This window comes from Plectropomus leopardus, chromosome 8 (assembly GCF_008729295.1).
Source record: "Plectropomus leopardus isolate mb chromosome 8, YSFRI_Pleo_2.0, whole genome shotgun sequence".
NCBI lineage: Eukaryota > Metazoa > Chordata > Actinopteri > Perciformes > Serranidae > Plectropomus > Plectropomus leopardus.
In genome coordinates this window covers 10,827,167-10,841,156 of record NC_056470.1, presented here as the reverse complement: position 1 = coordinate 10,841,156, position 13,990 = coordinate 10,827,167, and the positions used below count along the sequence as shown (strand labels likewise).

The following is a 13,990-nucleotide window of genomic DNA, read 5'->3' as shown; positions in this document are numbered from 1 at the left end:
CTTTAAAGGCAGCGCTAAATTCAGAAAGGTTGGTTGATTCTTCAAATGCTGAGTATCTACTTTATTTTTCTCTGCAGAGGCTCCAGATCTAAAATGTCCTCTTTCATGTCCTCGTCACAGCGCAGTCAGTTAAACTGAGTGATCTGGACGTGCCGTCCATCCTTCATTCAACATGCTACGCAGCCGTATTCTACGTATTCTGCTTTTTCTTTTTATTCACAAGTCTTTTGTCACGGCGCAGCAGTCTTCGCTGTTCACATCCTCCTGTACATACTTCAGTTTGTGTGTAGCTTAGCTTGAAAGTTTGTAACGATAATGAAAGGATGCGTTTTTTGTTTGTAGATAAGTGCATGCGCATGTCCTAGTCTCTGTACATACAGTATGTGTGTGTCTCAGTGTATAAGTTAAGTGTGTGTGTGTGTGTGTGTGTGTGTGTGTGTGTGTGTGTGTGAGCATGTGTGTGTGTCTGTGTGAGCATGTGTGTGTCTTAGCGTGGATGTTAACATTAATGAGTGTGTGTGTTTAAGTCACTGACAATCTGCCTTTCTGTTTGGTGACACATTCAAGCGCTCCTCGGTGCCCTCTGCTGAGGCTTGCTCCTGCTCTTCCTCCCCGCTGCTCTTCCTCCCCCTCCTCCTCCTCCTCCTCCTCCTCCTCCACCACCTCCTCCTCTCTCTCCCCCGTGCTTCCGCCTCTCCGCCCTCTCTTTCTCCTTGATGATGATGTCACCGTGGCGACGGTGGTTGCGTGGGGGTCGGTATCCCAGTGCCCGGCAGTGCTGGCCGAGGTTTCCAGGGTGAATCAGCGCCATCACGTCCTCATACCAGGGCTGGGTCCCTCCGTTCTGATAAGATGAGGCTGACAAGGAAGCGAGGAGGCGATTGGCTGAAGGGCTCCAGACGGTGAGGCGGACGGTGACGGCTGTCCAGTGGTAGCCATGCTCTTCCACCTGGCAGTGGTAGACACCACCGTGTGACAGCTCAGCTTGACGAATCAGGACGCCCCGCTCGATCACCACCAGCTGGTCACCTGTGACCACCTGGAGAAAAAAAGGGCGAGACATCAGATGTTCAAGTTCTTTATCATATGCAAAAATAAATAATAATTAAATTTGGCAATGACAATCTTAAATGTAGGGCTCCCTCCAACCATGCTAATTAAATATGTTAAAAAAAGAAAATAAATTAAAAATGTGAATTTAAAAATAAAACAGTGCAAGTTTAAATAAAGGATAAAACATAAATACAATTTAAAATAAAGCAATTGCAAATGAATAAACTGAATGCTGACAACTTGTGTTTCTGCGTATTTGACAGTCTGGTCATGTTCATAAATTAGTGATGAGGTGGTTGTGGATGACACATGTGCCCAGAGCAAAGGCACTCTGCTTTGTCTTTACTATTATTGTCCGTCGCTGTATTTGAAGAAAAAGCTGCTAGCTGCTTCATCAATTAAAGTAGATGAGTGGTATTGGAAACTTCAAAGAATATTTATGTGTTGAACAAAGTTTGTGTCCTCCAGTACCTGGTTGAGTTCAGGACTGTTCTCTCCAGCCTGCTTGTACCAGGTGACAGCAGCATGTCTGGATCGAGGCAGACACTCCAGGTAAGTGCTGTTGCCCTCAGCAACCACCATCATCCTCTGCTCCGCCTCCACCTGCAGCCCAGCTGCATGAAATCAAGAGAGACGTGATGAGTTCGTGATAAAGTTTTGTTCACTTTTGATTCTGTCCACGTTCTGTTTTTTTATCCCTGGTCCCTTTTCATGTGTGTGAATGCATGGATGCATGCTATTGCAATTTCACACTCTTGTTCCTTTTTTTTAATGTCAAATCAATATCATGGATTTATCATGTTAATACCTTTTTACAAAACACATTTGCTGTTATTTTCAGTGTGTTTATCTGGATCGTGGTTGGACAGGTTTTGTATGTTGTGTAGGTTGTAAAGCTCCTTCATCACATATTCATTTTATCAATATTATTATCTTCATAATAATCATATGTTTTTTATTTTGGGCCATATAGATAGAACTCATTAATTTAACATAATTTTTTCTTTAGCTATGGCATTGTTGAAGCTCAAGTGTTAATCGCCTGCCAAGGGCTACATGACAGTGACCGTGTCTGTTAGTATTAGTGAATGACTGAATGCAGTGCAGTAAATGAGCTCCTCACCTCCCTGTCTGACACACTGAGTTAACGGATCCTCATCCTCCCCTAAGTGACGAGCGTTCCTTCTGTGGAGACAAAGACATGAAACTACAGTAAACAAAGAACCTCAACTTGCTAGTTGCTGAAGAGGCTGCACAGATCATTGCAGCCTGTAATATGGAAGTGTTTGACTTAGCTAACAAATCACTGACAATACAGACATGATAGTTATAAAGTTTAATTAATCCACTTGGGAGCACTAATTTGCTCAGTAGAAAACAGATCAGGGCGTCACAAAAAACAGTATAATATGAAAGTTTCACGGAATACGTCCATTTGTCATACTTTGTTATTGAACCAAATGTTGGTCAAGAGGAAAAAATGCTTAAAATTTCATCAGAATGATTTGAGCTCAGACGTAATTTGAGCCACATTTCAAACTATCAACAAATGTGGTTTAGATCTGATTTGAAATGATCGATTCCATGTGTTTGTCCTTTGCTATTCAGACTTCACCAGGGAAAAAAAAAATCATCTTGTAAGAGATATCCAGCATAGTCTGACTAGTGTTTGAATAAATAGATCTAATTCTTCATTTCTACCTGCGCACGGTGGGCATGTAGGGGCTGCAGGCATGTCCGTCCCAGGTACAGTAGGGGTCTCTGGCCAGGCAGCACTCAGCACAAGCCTGACCGTACAGCTCACACTGGTACAGGGCCAGCTGGGACACACCCTCCGCGGAGCCAACAAACAACCACTGCTGGAGGAGGAGGAGGAGGAGGAGGAGGAGGAGGGGGGGGGGGGGGGGGGGGGGGGGGGAATAGAAATAGAGATGGAGGAGAAAGAATGAATAATAGGAGGAACAGTGAAAGATGGTTAAGAAATAGCGAGGGAGGAATGGAAGTAGGAAGGAAAAACAGGAAGTAGGAAAGAAGACGAGAGCAATAAATGAAGGAGGGCCAGGAGAGGGCATTCAGTTTGCTCCCGTAAAACACAGAGACACATTCATAGACAATCAACAGCTAAACCAGATCCATCTCCACTCTCTGAGTCACACATCCAACTCACACTCTAACAATGTCAGTACGTGGCCATGGGGAGTGTGAGTGTGTGTGTGCGTGTGTGTGTGTGTGTGTGTGTGTGTGTGTGTGTGAGAGAGAGAGAGAGAGAGAAAGAGAAACATGGAGAAACATGGTGATGCTTGCTTTTAATAATCTCGACATGTGTATGTGTGTGAGAACCAGCTTTAGATTTTTATTTCATGAAACCCAGACTATTTTAATAATGCAAACTGTGTGTGTGTGTGTGTGTGTGTGTGTGTGTGTGTGTGTGTGTGGCATCTCTTCATTACTGCACTGACTGAGGTACGGTAACCATAGAAACTGGTGATGAAGCTGTCCTTGGAGATACAAGGTGGAAACATGAGTGATAAGTGTGATGTAGTGCATATTTGTGTGTGTGTGTGTTTTGTGGAAGTTTGGAAGTTTGAAAGTGAGTTTTTGTGTCTCTTGCTCATCTGTTACCTTTTTCTTTGAGAGTGTCATGGCTGTCACCGGTGATTTGTGCTGTGAGGACGAGAGATAAGAAATTGAGTTTATATTGAGACAAACGAAAGATGAAACTATCGAGAAAGTAGATAGATAGATAGATAGATAGATAGACAGATGGATAGATAGATAACCAAACACACTGAATCATTTTCTAAGGAAAAAGGAACATCTTTGGGTGCGGCTGCAAACCGCAATCATTTTAAACAGTTTAAAATAATTTAGAGAACTGATCTCATAGTCTGGTAATCATCCATATCACTTTAAAAGGGTTTCACAAAGCACATACAAAGCACTTACTTTAAAATAAAGAGTAGAAAAAAACAAGCTCAGACAAAGCAAGAACCACATCAGGCATGAATTTGAGCCTCCAGTGGAATTAATACTGAGCTGAACTGTGAATATTGTGGACTGTGGCTGCAGGAAAAAAATACTCCTGATAACTATGTGCAGCTGTAGAGTTTTATGCTAAAGTAACAAGTTTCGGATAAAAGTGTTTGCTAAATTTTTTGTGTAATTAAATACAGTATATATGTGCGTTGGTCCGTGGCTGGCAAAACATAATATAGATTATAACAGGAAATTTGATCATGCTGGGTAAAACGGCTTTCTCTGTGTGCTCGCATGTAAAGGAGCATACCACAGTTTTTTTTATCTTCATATCGTACCGTAATGTTTCACATTGTTTAAGCTATTGGTTTTCATCCATTTTCATATTGTATGAACAATAGGTTGACCACCGAAACTCTTTACAAACAGGTCATTTATCGGAGTGAGCACCATGTTTGCATTCATTTTTGTTACATCGCAATGCATCTCAAGTGCAGACGGACACGAAAAGTCTGTGCTGCATTACCTCTTGACAATAACAGAAATGTTAGATCAAGTTTGAGGGGTCTGATATTTGATTTTGTGATACCACAACACCACTGGCTGCATTGAAGGCAGCAAAATACGTCTAAAAATCTAAAACATAACAACAAAATCTGCAGAATGATTAATTTTAAGCAAAGTACACAGTAGTCAGGTTTGTAATAAATGCAGTGAAAAATGATGGTATGGAGAGTTTGCTGTACCTGAAAAACCTGTAGCTGCTCCAGAGTGACTTCCTGACTCTGACCGTGCTCTCTGTGCAGATGGATGGCCTTCAGCACAAGGCCAGAGTCTGCAGGATTAAAAAAAAAAGTTTAATGTGAAAAAACATACATTTTGCAATAAAATGCCAAGCACACAATCCTTTACCCGCAAAAACTTAGAGCAGACATACAACCCCCCCCCACACACACACACACACACACTCTTTACCTGTGCCGATGAACAGGACGTCGTAGGTGCCATCCACTGCCTCCACCCTGTCCACCAGCAGTTTGCTGAATTTGTAGTGTACACCCACTCTGACCAGGAGGGGGCGCTCTCCCAGTGGCAGCACATTTTCCTACAACAGTGTGACAAAATGCAGTACATTAGATGCGAATTAACAATTTATTTTAGATCATGTTCACTGTGTTGGCTGGTGTCCCGTCGGTGTTGGATAATGTGATTTCTTAATCTCACTTAAGCGCTGAGACAAAATTAGAGGGACAGCATGTGTTACCTGACAGCCCCAGTCTGATTAAATTACATTGGTGTAATTTTAAAAAGTGATATATCAACTGAACCTGCAGCAGCGGGTGAGTCCTGCTAAAGAAGATGACGTCATCTGGATACTCTCTGGTCGAGCTGTAACTTCCGTATGTGCTGCTGGGACACTGAGAGAGAGAGAGAGAGAGAGAAATAAAAAAATAGAGAGAAATATATAAGGACGAGAACGTTTGGAAGACTCTGATGAATTTTTATCGATATATGTGTTGTGAAATTCAACTTAAAAACAGTTGTCTGAAGGAGTCTAAGTAACTTACAGTTCCTGGTCGTGGGTAGGGCACCTTGCCTGTGAACTCTGCCCACTTATACTGAGGTCCCTCCTTATGAAGGAAGTTTCCCTTGAAAGCTCGAACCACATCCTCCATTCGGTAAACGCACACTGCTGAACCGTTCAGGATGTCACTGACAAGAGAGAAATGAGAACTGTCATTCATCACAGTCGGACTCTTATAATCTTTCCACCCATTATTCCTCCAGCGCGCATGAATAAAAACATGAACTGAGCAAGCCTTTGATGAGTTGCACTGGCCTTAAAGCAGTAAATTCAATAAAAATGTGATGTGCTATATGTACTGTATGAATAGCTGTGAGTCATTGTGGTTTCTCAGCTTGAACGCATCAATTCCCTGCCTGTGCTCTGACCCAAAGTCCAGCTTGGATGAATGTGCTGCTTTCAGCACACAAGTCCCCACCACAACACGTCCCATCCATTGCAGTTACGATTTTGACTAAGTGTATCTGAGTTACACATTCCAGTTGGGGTTTGACGGGTGGAGCTGCCTCTAACAGAACAGTGTTGTGACGTATCAGGGTGGTTTCCTCCGGCTCAGATGGCTGACACATACTGGGCCCTGTCTGACAACCAGTGCAAAGTGTCACAGCAAAACTGTCAGTTTCAGACCAATGCAGTTGACATTTTCACGGTCAGCGCCCATGCTGTGTAAGTAGCAAATGTGCTTGCGCCCATGAATGTGTAGGCCTTAAAATGAGGTGTGGTAAGGCACATTGTTGGCATATTGGCTGCACCACTGACTGACAAAAACTTGGTCCAAAGTTAATGAGTGTTTTCTTGCTTTTGAAGAGTAAGATGGGTGGGTGAAATAATAAATCAGTAATAAGGAAAATATTAATTACATTCTCTAAAATGCGAACATAAGGGAGCAGAGCAGAGCTGCAGAGCTGCTGTCTGACTCCCCATTAAGAGAGACACTGTGCATTTATGCACAAGGAGCAGTGTAAATTCATTGATTATTTCAGTTATTTTGACTTTAGTTCTGTTTACTCTGTCAAGTTTCTAACAACAGTTTTTAGTTTCGCTGCAGTGACATTACTACTCTTACTGCATTAATCTGAGCAGAAAACCACTTGCCTCTCCAATTTGCCGAATCTGACATATAAATAGCAGAGCAGCAGGTGCAGGCAAACCTGGTTTTTAAAGGGTAAGGGAGATGACACTGATAGGTTGAGTTCATGTTATACCCAAAATACAATTAATTCCGGGACTAAATACAACCCCCTTTTGCTCCTCGTGCCTTACTTTGCACTCAGATTCTGTGCCGTTCAACAGAAATGGTTGGACATGCCATTAATGCACTTGTGCCATGTACTTTAGACCATGCATCGTTTAAATAAGGCCCACAGTGTGTTTAGTCTAGATCTTATCTGGAGGGAAACTCTTTTCTCCCCTTTACAGAAAGGTCAGGGGTCACACTGAGGACCTCTTAGCCACATAGGTCAGAGTGCCTTTGGCTGCTCTGGATTTTAGTGTGTTGCTAAATGGCACTTCAGAAAGGAAAAAGGTTTTTAATCTGAGCTTAAAAAAAGTGCTCTTCATGACTTTGTTTGCCACGTGAATTGACACAGAAAACCCACATAACAATTTTAAAAATATGCAGATATAAAAACACATCAAAAACACTAAGATGTGCATTTCTGCCAAGTGTTTTTTTCTAGTAATATGGAGAAACTCAGAAGCTTCATTTTTGTCGAAATATTTTCACTGGCGTCATGTGTGATGGGCAAAAATCCAAATATGGTAATGAGTTAGAGAATTTAGCTTCTTACTAAGCACTGTAATTTTAATACCTCATATTTTGTAACTGTTTGACCAGTTTACTTTGTTTGAAATGGCCAAACAAACAAAAATAAGAAGGGATGTGTGAATGAACGAGTATATGAATGAAAACAAACAAGAAAACCAACAAACAAATTAACACCTGCTTCTCCAAAACAGCAAAGCACAAAAACAATCTCTGTCTCTCTCTATACATACATACACACACATATATATAAAACAACGCGATATATGCAAATAACAGAGGACAGCTCCACAGCCTGCACTCTTGACTTCATCACAGGGGACAAAAACCTCAGTGTGTGCAATCATGACTGAGCCAAAGAGAGAAGTTTCCATTCAGAGGGAATGACCTTCCTGCACTCTGCAGTTCTGTGGTTGGGACCCCACCCTGGGTGATGCTTTGGATTTCTGTCCGCTCCCCGCTGAGATTCCAGACACTTTCCAAAACCCAGAAACAGACCAACTCCCTGCTTTGCCATGCCAAATGTCGTCATACCTCTGCTGCTACTGTAGAGCTCCGGCGTTCGCCTCAGAAACTGGGTTATTCTCATGCGGTACCTAACATCAGAAAGTTTTGAGGAACTGCAGAAATGAGGCTCACTTGCTCATTTGTTCGGACTTTTTCTGACTTTATATTTCTCTGACTGTATTTTAAGCCAGTGCCCATTTTCAGTATTGTATCGGTTCACCTGTTATCTGTCTTTCAGTCGGTCGTAATGAGTCTCTTTTTTGTTTATCATACTTTTTGAAAATCCATTTATCTTTCTTCCTTCTATCTTGCAGTCTCCTGTGTTTGTGTCTCAGCTCTGTCCCAGAGGGAGCAGAAAACCACTCTGTAATAAGTGTCTCTTAACATGCGACCAAATTACCATATTGTATACTAACAAAAGCATATTGTCTGTGGACTCTAATCTAACCCATTTCAGGGCTGCTTCGTATTTTGCATGTTTTGACATGGTTTTTAATAAAATTTGCAGTTGCACAGTCTGTTGTTGTTTGGGTTTGACCACTGGAACATACATAATGTATTTTGCAATTTTTTTTGCAAGTTTCTTGCTGTCCTCTCAAAAAGAAGTTTCAGTGATTAACTCAGAATAAAAGGAAAATGAACAGAGAAAAATGTTAATCTAATGGATAGAAAGACACAGTAGCTCTTTGATATACTGCAGCAACTGAACAGTTGGAAAACTAAAGAGATGCCTACATTTTTATTTAGAAGTCAAAAACTTCACAGACTGTGCCTTTTAATGACATCAAGAAATAAGAAATAATTAAACTGATTATTACAACACACACAGACACACACAGACACACTTGTCGTGTCACAGTCAGGGCACTGATGATGTGATGATGCAGGCTTACATGAGCTCCATTATGTGACATGAATGTGTTGCATTCATGAGTCAAAGTGTGACGGAGGCCTCTGCTGCCTGTGTGCATCTTTCAGTATGTGACATCATCTCTGCGTCACACAATACAGTGTGACATCACATCACGTCACAGATTCTTGCTCGACTGCTTTATGGTCTTATCGAGACGTTTTTTTTTTTCTAACGACTGTACTTTGTTAGCTACTGTAATTCTCCATAAAATGATATGACATAAAACAACCTTTTTCTGTCTGACGTATGAACCGTTCCTTTCACCTCTGGCATATTTTTTAATTGTCATTTCATGACGCACTATTGCTTTCATTAGAAATGTTATCTTTCTTTTGTGAATTATTGAACAGGTATAAGTGGTGAGAAATCTTCTCTGCATCAATCATCGTGAATGAAAACATCATCATAACCTCCACTGTGCTCTGCAGTTCAACAAAAAGCTTTGATTTTTAGCTAATAATGTAAAGTTCCTTTAAACTTTACAGATAACGTACCTGACGCCTCCACTTGGCTGCCCAATGCAGCTTCAATCTCCATGATCACTGTTTAACTTTATTTCAAAATAAACTGTTTTCTTTTTTTCTTTCATTTTTTAACCATGAGAATTCATTTTCAGGAAATCATATTTACACCAATGAGGTATCTAATAGCTCAGCTGGAGCTATGTGGGATAAATGCCTTCTCTTACTGTATCTTCCACTCTTCTGTTTTACACTCAAAGGAAAGAAGGTTTTTGCTGTCTTGCACTACAGCACAAAACAGCTGAGCCTAAATATATCTGTAGGGGTTGTTAATCAATACCAATGACTCAATGCATTTGTTTTTCACTGTGAGCAATCTCTGTAGGAACAAAACTCTCCTCCCAGTGGAAATTCAACACACTCCCAGTACCTCCCACTCACCATCACCCTGGCACTTTCAACCTTTAAACAAGAGTACACAGATTACAAAATGTAATTTGAAGTTACTACAGCACACTCTCTTGTTTTGTGCTTCATAGAGGTACATACCTGGAGGTGGTAAACAGGCCGTAGATGAGAGGGTTCTTCTTGTCTTTCCCCTGGAGGATAAAGATGTCTTCTAAATTAAGGAAACAAGAATAGGAGGGAGAGAACAGGAAGGGGAAGGAGATAAACGAGGAAAAGCATTAGTTAAACCAGGGTAAAAATCATAACAGTGTCTGAACTACTGAAGAAGTTTTGATTAGTGTTGCACCTGTACGTGTGTTTGTGTGTGCACCTATCATTCTGACTGTGTGACTAATAGCGGGGGGCGTGCTGGCAGCATGGCTCACTGGCTGCTTATAATGAAACTGTAGCCATTAATAACCAACCACAGTGGGAGAGCTGAGCGCCGTGTCCGCCACAGGAGAACAACACCTGCTGTCACACGCACTAACACCCCGACTCAGTCTTCACTCTCCATTTCAAACACAGCCAATCACAACATTTGATACGTTATTCTCACTCCGACTGCGGCCCCTCACACGGCGCGATCAGGTGGAGTGCGGATTACCGCTCTCTCCATCTGTCTGTCTTTAAAGCCTAATATCTCAAACACCACTGGCATTATAGAATTTGAGAAATTACACTGACTGGCCCCTTGACGATGTTTATATTTCTAAATTATAAGATATATCACACGCCCAGCGTCATATCTTGACAAGTTTTAAAGAGATGATCAATCTTTGCATTGCTAATTTGATAAATGACATTAATTAAAACTCCATGCACAAACTTGGCACAATAGCAACTCTCTGAACAGTAGGTCAGAATGAATCAACTGCAACACTGGTAATAATATATTAACTATAAATCATTCATCACACAAAGATTTAATTAAAAGTATCCTGCAGATGCTCTGACCAGTAGTGGCACTATGGAATGACGCTTGCTGCCTGTCTGTCTGTATCTTGTAATATATCAGCATCAACACAAGTCCATCAAAATTAAGCATATTGTATTAAGTTCAGTAGACTAGATTCAAAATACCATAAGTGGTGTCTGAGATAATGTGTGTAATAAATAAAACTAACAGCTGTTCCATGAAATCCTTATCCTGTCCTTTGTCTTTGGGTTTATCACTGACCATTTTTTCTGAAATACACAGGAAATGAAACATCTCACAAATAAAGTATTAACAAACAGACTGACTGAGGAATCAAGACCAAAAAATGTCTTATAAAAGTTTCTCATTTGTAAACTTGCAAACAAACATACACATGTAACAGTAATTTTAGGACTGATTTTAATGTTTACCTACAAGTCATTAAATGAGCTATCCCCAGTCTTTCTCTGAGGCCTTTTAAAAGACATACGTCAGATCCACTGAACTGTTGCTCCTTGTTGTCCCGAGATCAAGACTGAAACATGAGGTGCTTTTTAAGTTGTAGCCCCCAAATTCTGGGGCGAGTTGCCTTTAAATGCTGCACTGGCCCCTACACTGCCTGTTGTTAAATCCTGTCTTAAAACACATTTTTATTGTCTGGCTTTTAACTTCTTATGAGTTTTTATGTTTATACGGTCTCTGTGTTTTCCCTGTTAATGTGTTTTTCTTAATGGTCTTTATGTTTTCCTGTGTTGTTTTTATGTTTGCTATTTTTTGATTGTGCAACATTTTGGTCAACTGTTTTTAAATGTGCTTCACAACTAAATTTGGATTGGATTCTTTACTTACAAAAATCTCCAAGTGCAGCATTCTGGACTTTGAAAAGACGTAACTTCCTTCTAGTTGATGCAAATCTGGTCAATAAATCCATTCATCCTCACGATACGCACTGAGTGGGCAAATAAAGGACCTACAATAGCAGCACTGGTTTATGTAGTCTGACTCACAGGTGCTGCCCAAGACGACAGTGACTGATTTAAAGAAATACAACCAACCTGGAGCATTTTTTCCATTATTGCAAAAGCCAGACTTTTCAGCAGCGTTGGCACAGCACTAAAAAAAAAAGTCCGGCGATGCAAGACTAATGTTAGTGTGACATACAGTATCAGACACTACTGGTCCTAGTTTGACAAAATGTGGAGCTGCTCACCTCACAGTCTTGATCCTTCCATGATTCTAGTGCTGCTCATTGTTGTATAATTCAGTTGTCTGCTGTCAGACAAGATAGACAACGCCTTGATTCCCACTGTTTATTTAAACCACAATAAATCACAACGTTTTTTTTGTTTTGCTCTTTTGTCTCAGATAAGAGTTGGGAATGTTTTCATCATCATATCACAACAGCAGGGAACAGAGCCCTTTGTTTCCTGTGTGGCATGCTGTGATAAGCTATAAATACATGACTTGACTCGGCTCCTCGGGTACTGAGAGACGAATAACTTTTAAAGTCTCAGAAAAACTCTATAAAAAGGTTTCACCCTGAAAGTACTCAGGCTGATGTTGAGATGCAAAGAGTTTGGCAACCTTTGCAGCAATAAAGGTTGAAAAAAGGATGTTCAAAACTAGGTTTGGATGTGCTTCTCTCCTTGTTTCCTCTCCTCTCCTTTCACACGAGGAGGCAGAGATGTTGTTGTGGTGACGGAGACAGTGGAGCGTATCACTGTTCCCACATTCCCAACGTTCCTGCTGCTTCAGATGGCCTCCATGGAACTACAGCCCTGCAGGAAGTCTAATCTCATCTCATCTCTCTCTCTCACACACACACACACACACACACACACATACACACTTGCCACACACTGTGAAAGATTCGGGAGCGCATAAGCATCAAACAAAGAGAAATAAAAGCTTGTATGGCCACATGCACCCACACACACACACACACACACCAAACTGCAGGGACTAAAGCACATAGTTGAACACACACTGATACTGTAAGTATAGACACACATACAATAAGCAGGCCCCTCGGGGCAGAGCAGAGAGAACTATGGGTATTCTGCAGCCTGCAGCGTACACATCTCTCACACCCTCCATCCTTTATTTAATGTATCACTCTTTCATTATTAAGTTTTCTTTAGCGCTTCTCCTGCTTTGCTTTTTCTCATTTGTGCAGTTATCTCTCTTTACTCCTGTTCCTGTCCTCTATTGCTTCCAGCCATTTTTTAAACCGTACTGCATATAATATTTTTCAACCTTCTTCCTATTAAGAAAAAAAATTCTAGCCTTTTTTTTTCCGCCCACATCCTCCAAAAAAATGCCCCTTTTTGTTCAACTCCTTTCATTAATCAAAACCTTTATCATCTCTCCATTTTGTTCTCCTCCTACTTGTCTTAAAGTTTTTTTATGGCAGTTTTGTTTTATTACTCGGGATGATATGTATGCTGTTTGGCGAATGCTTTCATCCAAAGCACCTCAAAGTTTTTTTCAAAAGGGAGATGAGACAGAGTCAAAAGAAGGGCATTGGAAGATTTACATCTAAAGCTGCAGAGTGAAGTTTTATAGCCACACAGCTAGACTGGTGGAAGCCATTTCTGCACAGATGAAAGACAGACTCTCTTTAAACCTGGTGAGAACATGTTCACTGGGTGATTAGTGAGTCCAATAGAACAAAAAAACTGATACAATCCATTTGTAAGTGCGTGCAAATATGCACCAAAACGAATCATCCAAATCACATAAAAAGAGGCAGTCAGAACGTTATTTGGCCACACTGATGACAAAGTGATGAAACAGCTTGTGTGCAGGACACATGTTTGAGTTGTGAGATGGTAAATACACTTTCATGTGCAAAGGTGAAGAACAAGAAGTTGCAGTTTTGACGAATACTTGTTACGTAAATTGGAATATAAGCTCCCGTAAGGATTCATGCAGGACAGATGTGTTTACTTTTTTACTAAAAGAACACTGATTTCCCAGAAGTGCATTGCAGCCAAGTGAATCCTAATTTGGATATTTGCAGATCAAAAGACTTCCAGACATGTAGGTTAAAATTTGGTTGAAAAGCAAAGTGGGTTTTTTTTATATTATATAATGTTAAGCAGATGGCTTTAAGCAGAGCAACTTTGAACAAACAGAACTATGAGATCAAAATGTTCTTGTGATTAGCAGAAGTAACTTTATAAGAAGCTTTAATGGATTCTCTGCAACAGACTTAATAAAAGTTAGCCACAGTGACCTGAAATCAGTCTTTCCAGCCCCCTTAATAGTGGTTGAGTTGAGAAGCCCCCGAGTCCACTCATTTTGTCAACTGAATCACTGCACTCTTTTTTCTTCTCTAGTTGCGTCATTGCAGAATATGACA

At 40.8% G+C, this 13,990-nt stretch overlaps 1 protein-coding gene across 1 annotated transcript in view; it reads right to left on the bottom strand.

The window, feature by feature from the left end:
• Positions 1 to 451: 451 nt before the first annotated feature.
• sema3h (sema domain, immunoglobulin domain (Ig), short basic domain, secreted, (semaphorin) 3H) overlaps positions 452 to 13,990 on the bottom strand; it is an 81,670-nt gene continuing 68,131 nt past the window's right edge. The window contains exons 9-18 of the mRNA XM_042491601.1: positions 9,810 to 9,879; positions 5,598 to 5,742; positions 5,358 to 5,447; positions 5,005 to 5,134; positions 4,776 to 4,864; positions 3,676 to 3,717; positions 2,755 to 2,912; positions 2,177 to 2,238; positions 1,525 to 1,667; positions 452 to 1,039 (exon numbers count right to left, since the gene is read on the bottom strand). Of these exons, the coding sequence (XP_042347535.1) occupies positions 563 to 1,039; positions 1,525 to 1,667; positions 2,177 to 2,238; positions 2,755 to 2,912; positions 3,676 to 3,717; positions 4,776 to 4,864; positions 5,005 to 5,134; positions 5,358 to 5,447; positions 5,598 to 5,742; positions 9,810 to 9,879 (1,406 nt within the window). The 3' untranslated portion in view covers positions 452 to 562. The remainder of the gene's footprint in view (positions 1,040 to 1,524; positions 1,668 to 2,176; positions 2,239 to 2,754; positions 2,913 to 3,675; positions 3,718 to 4,775; positions 4,865 to 5,004; positions 5,135 to 5,357; positions 5,448 to 5,597; positions 5,743 to 9,809; positions 9,880 to 13,990) is intronic.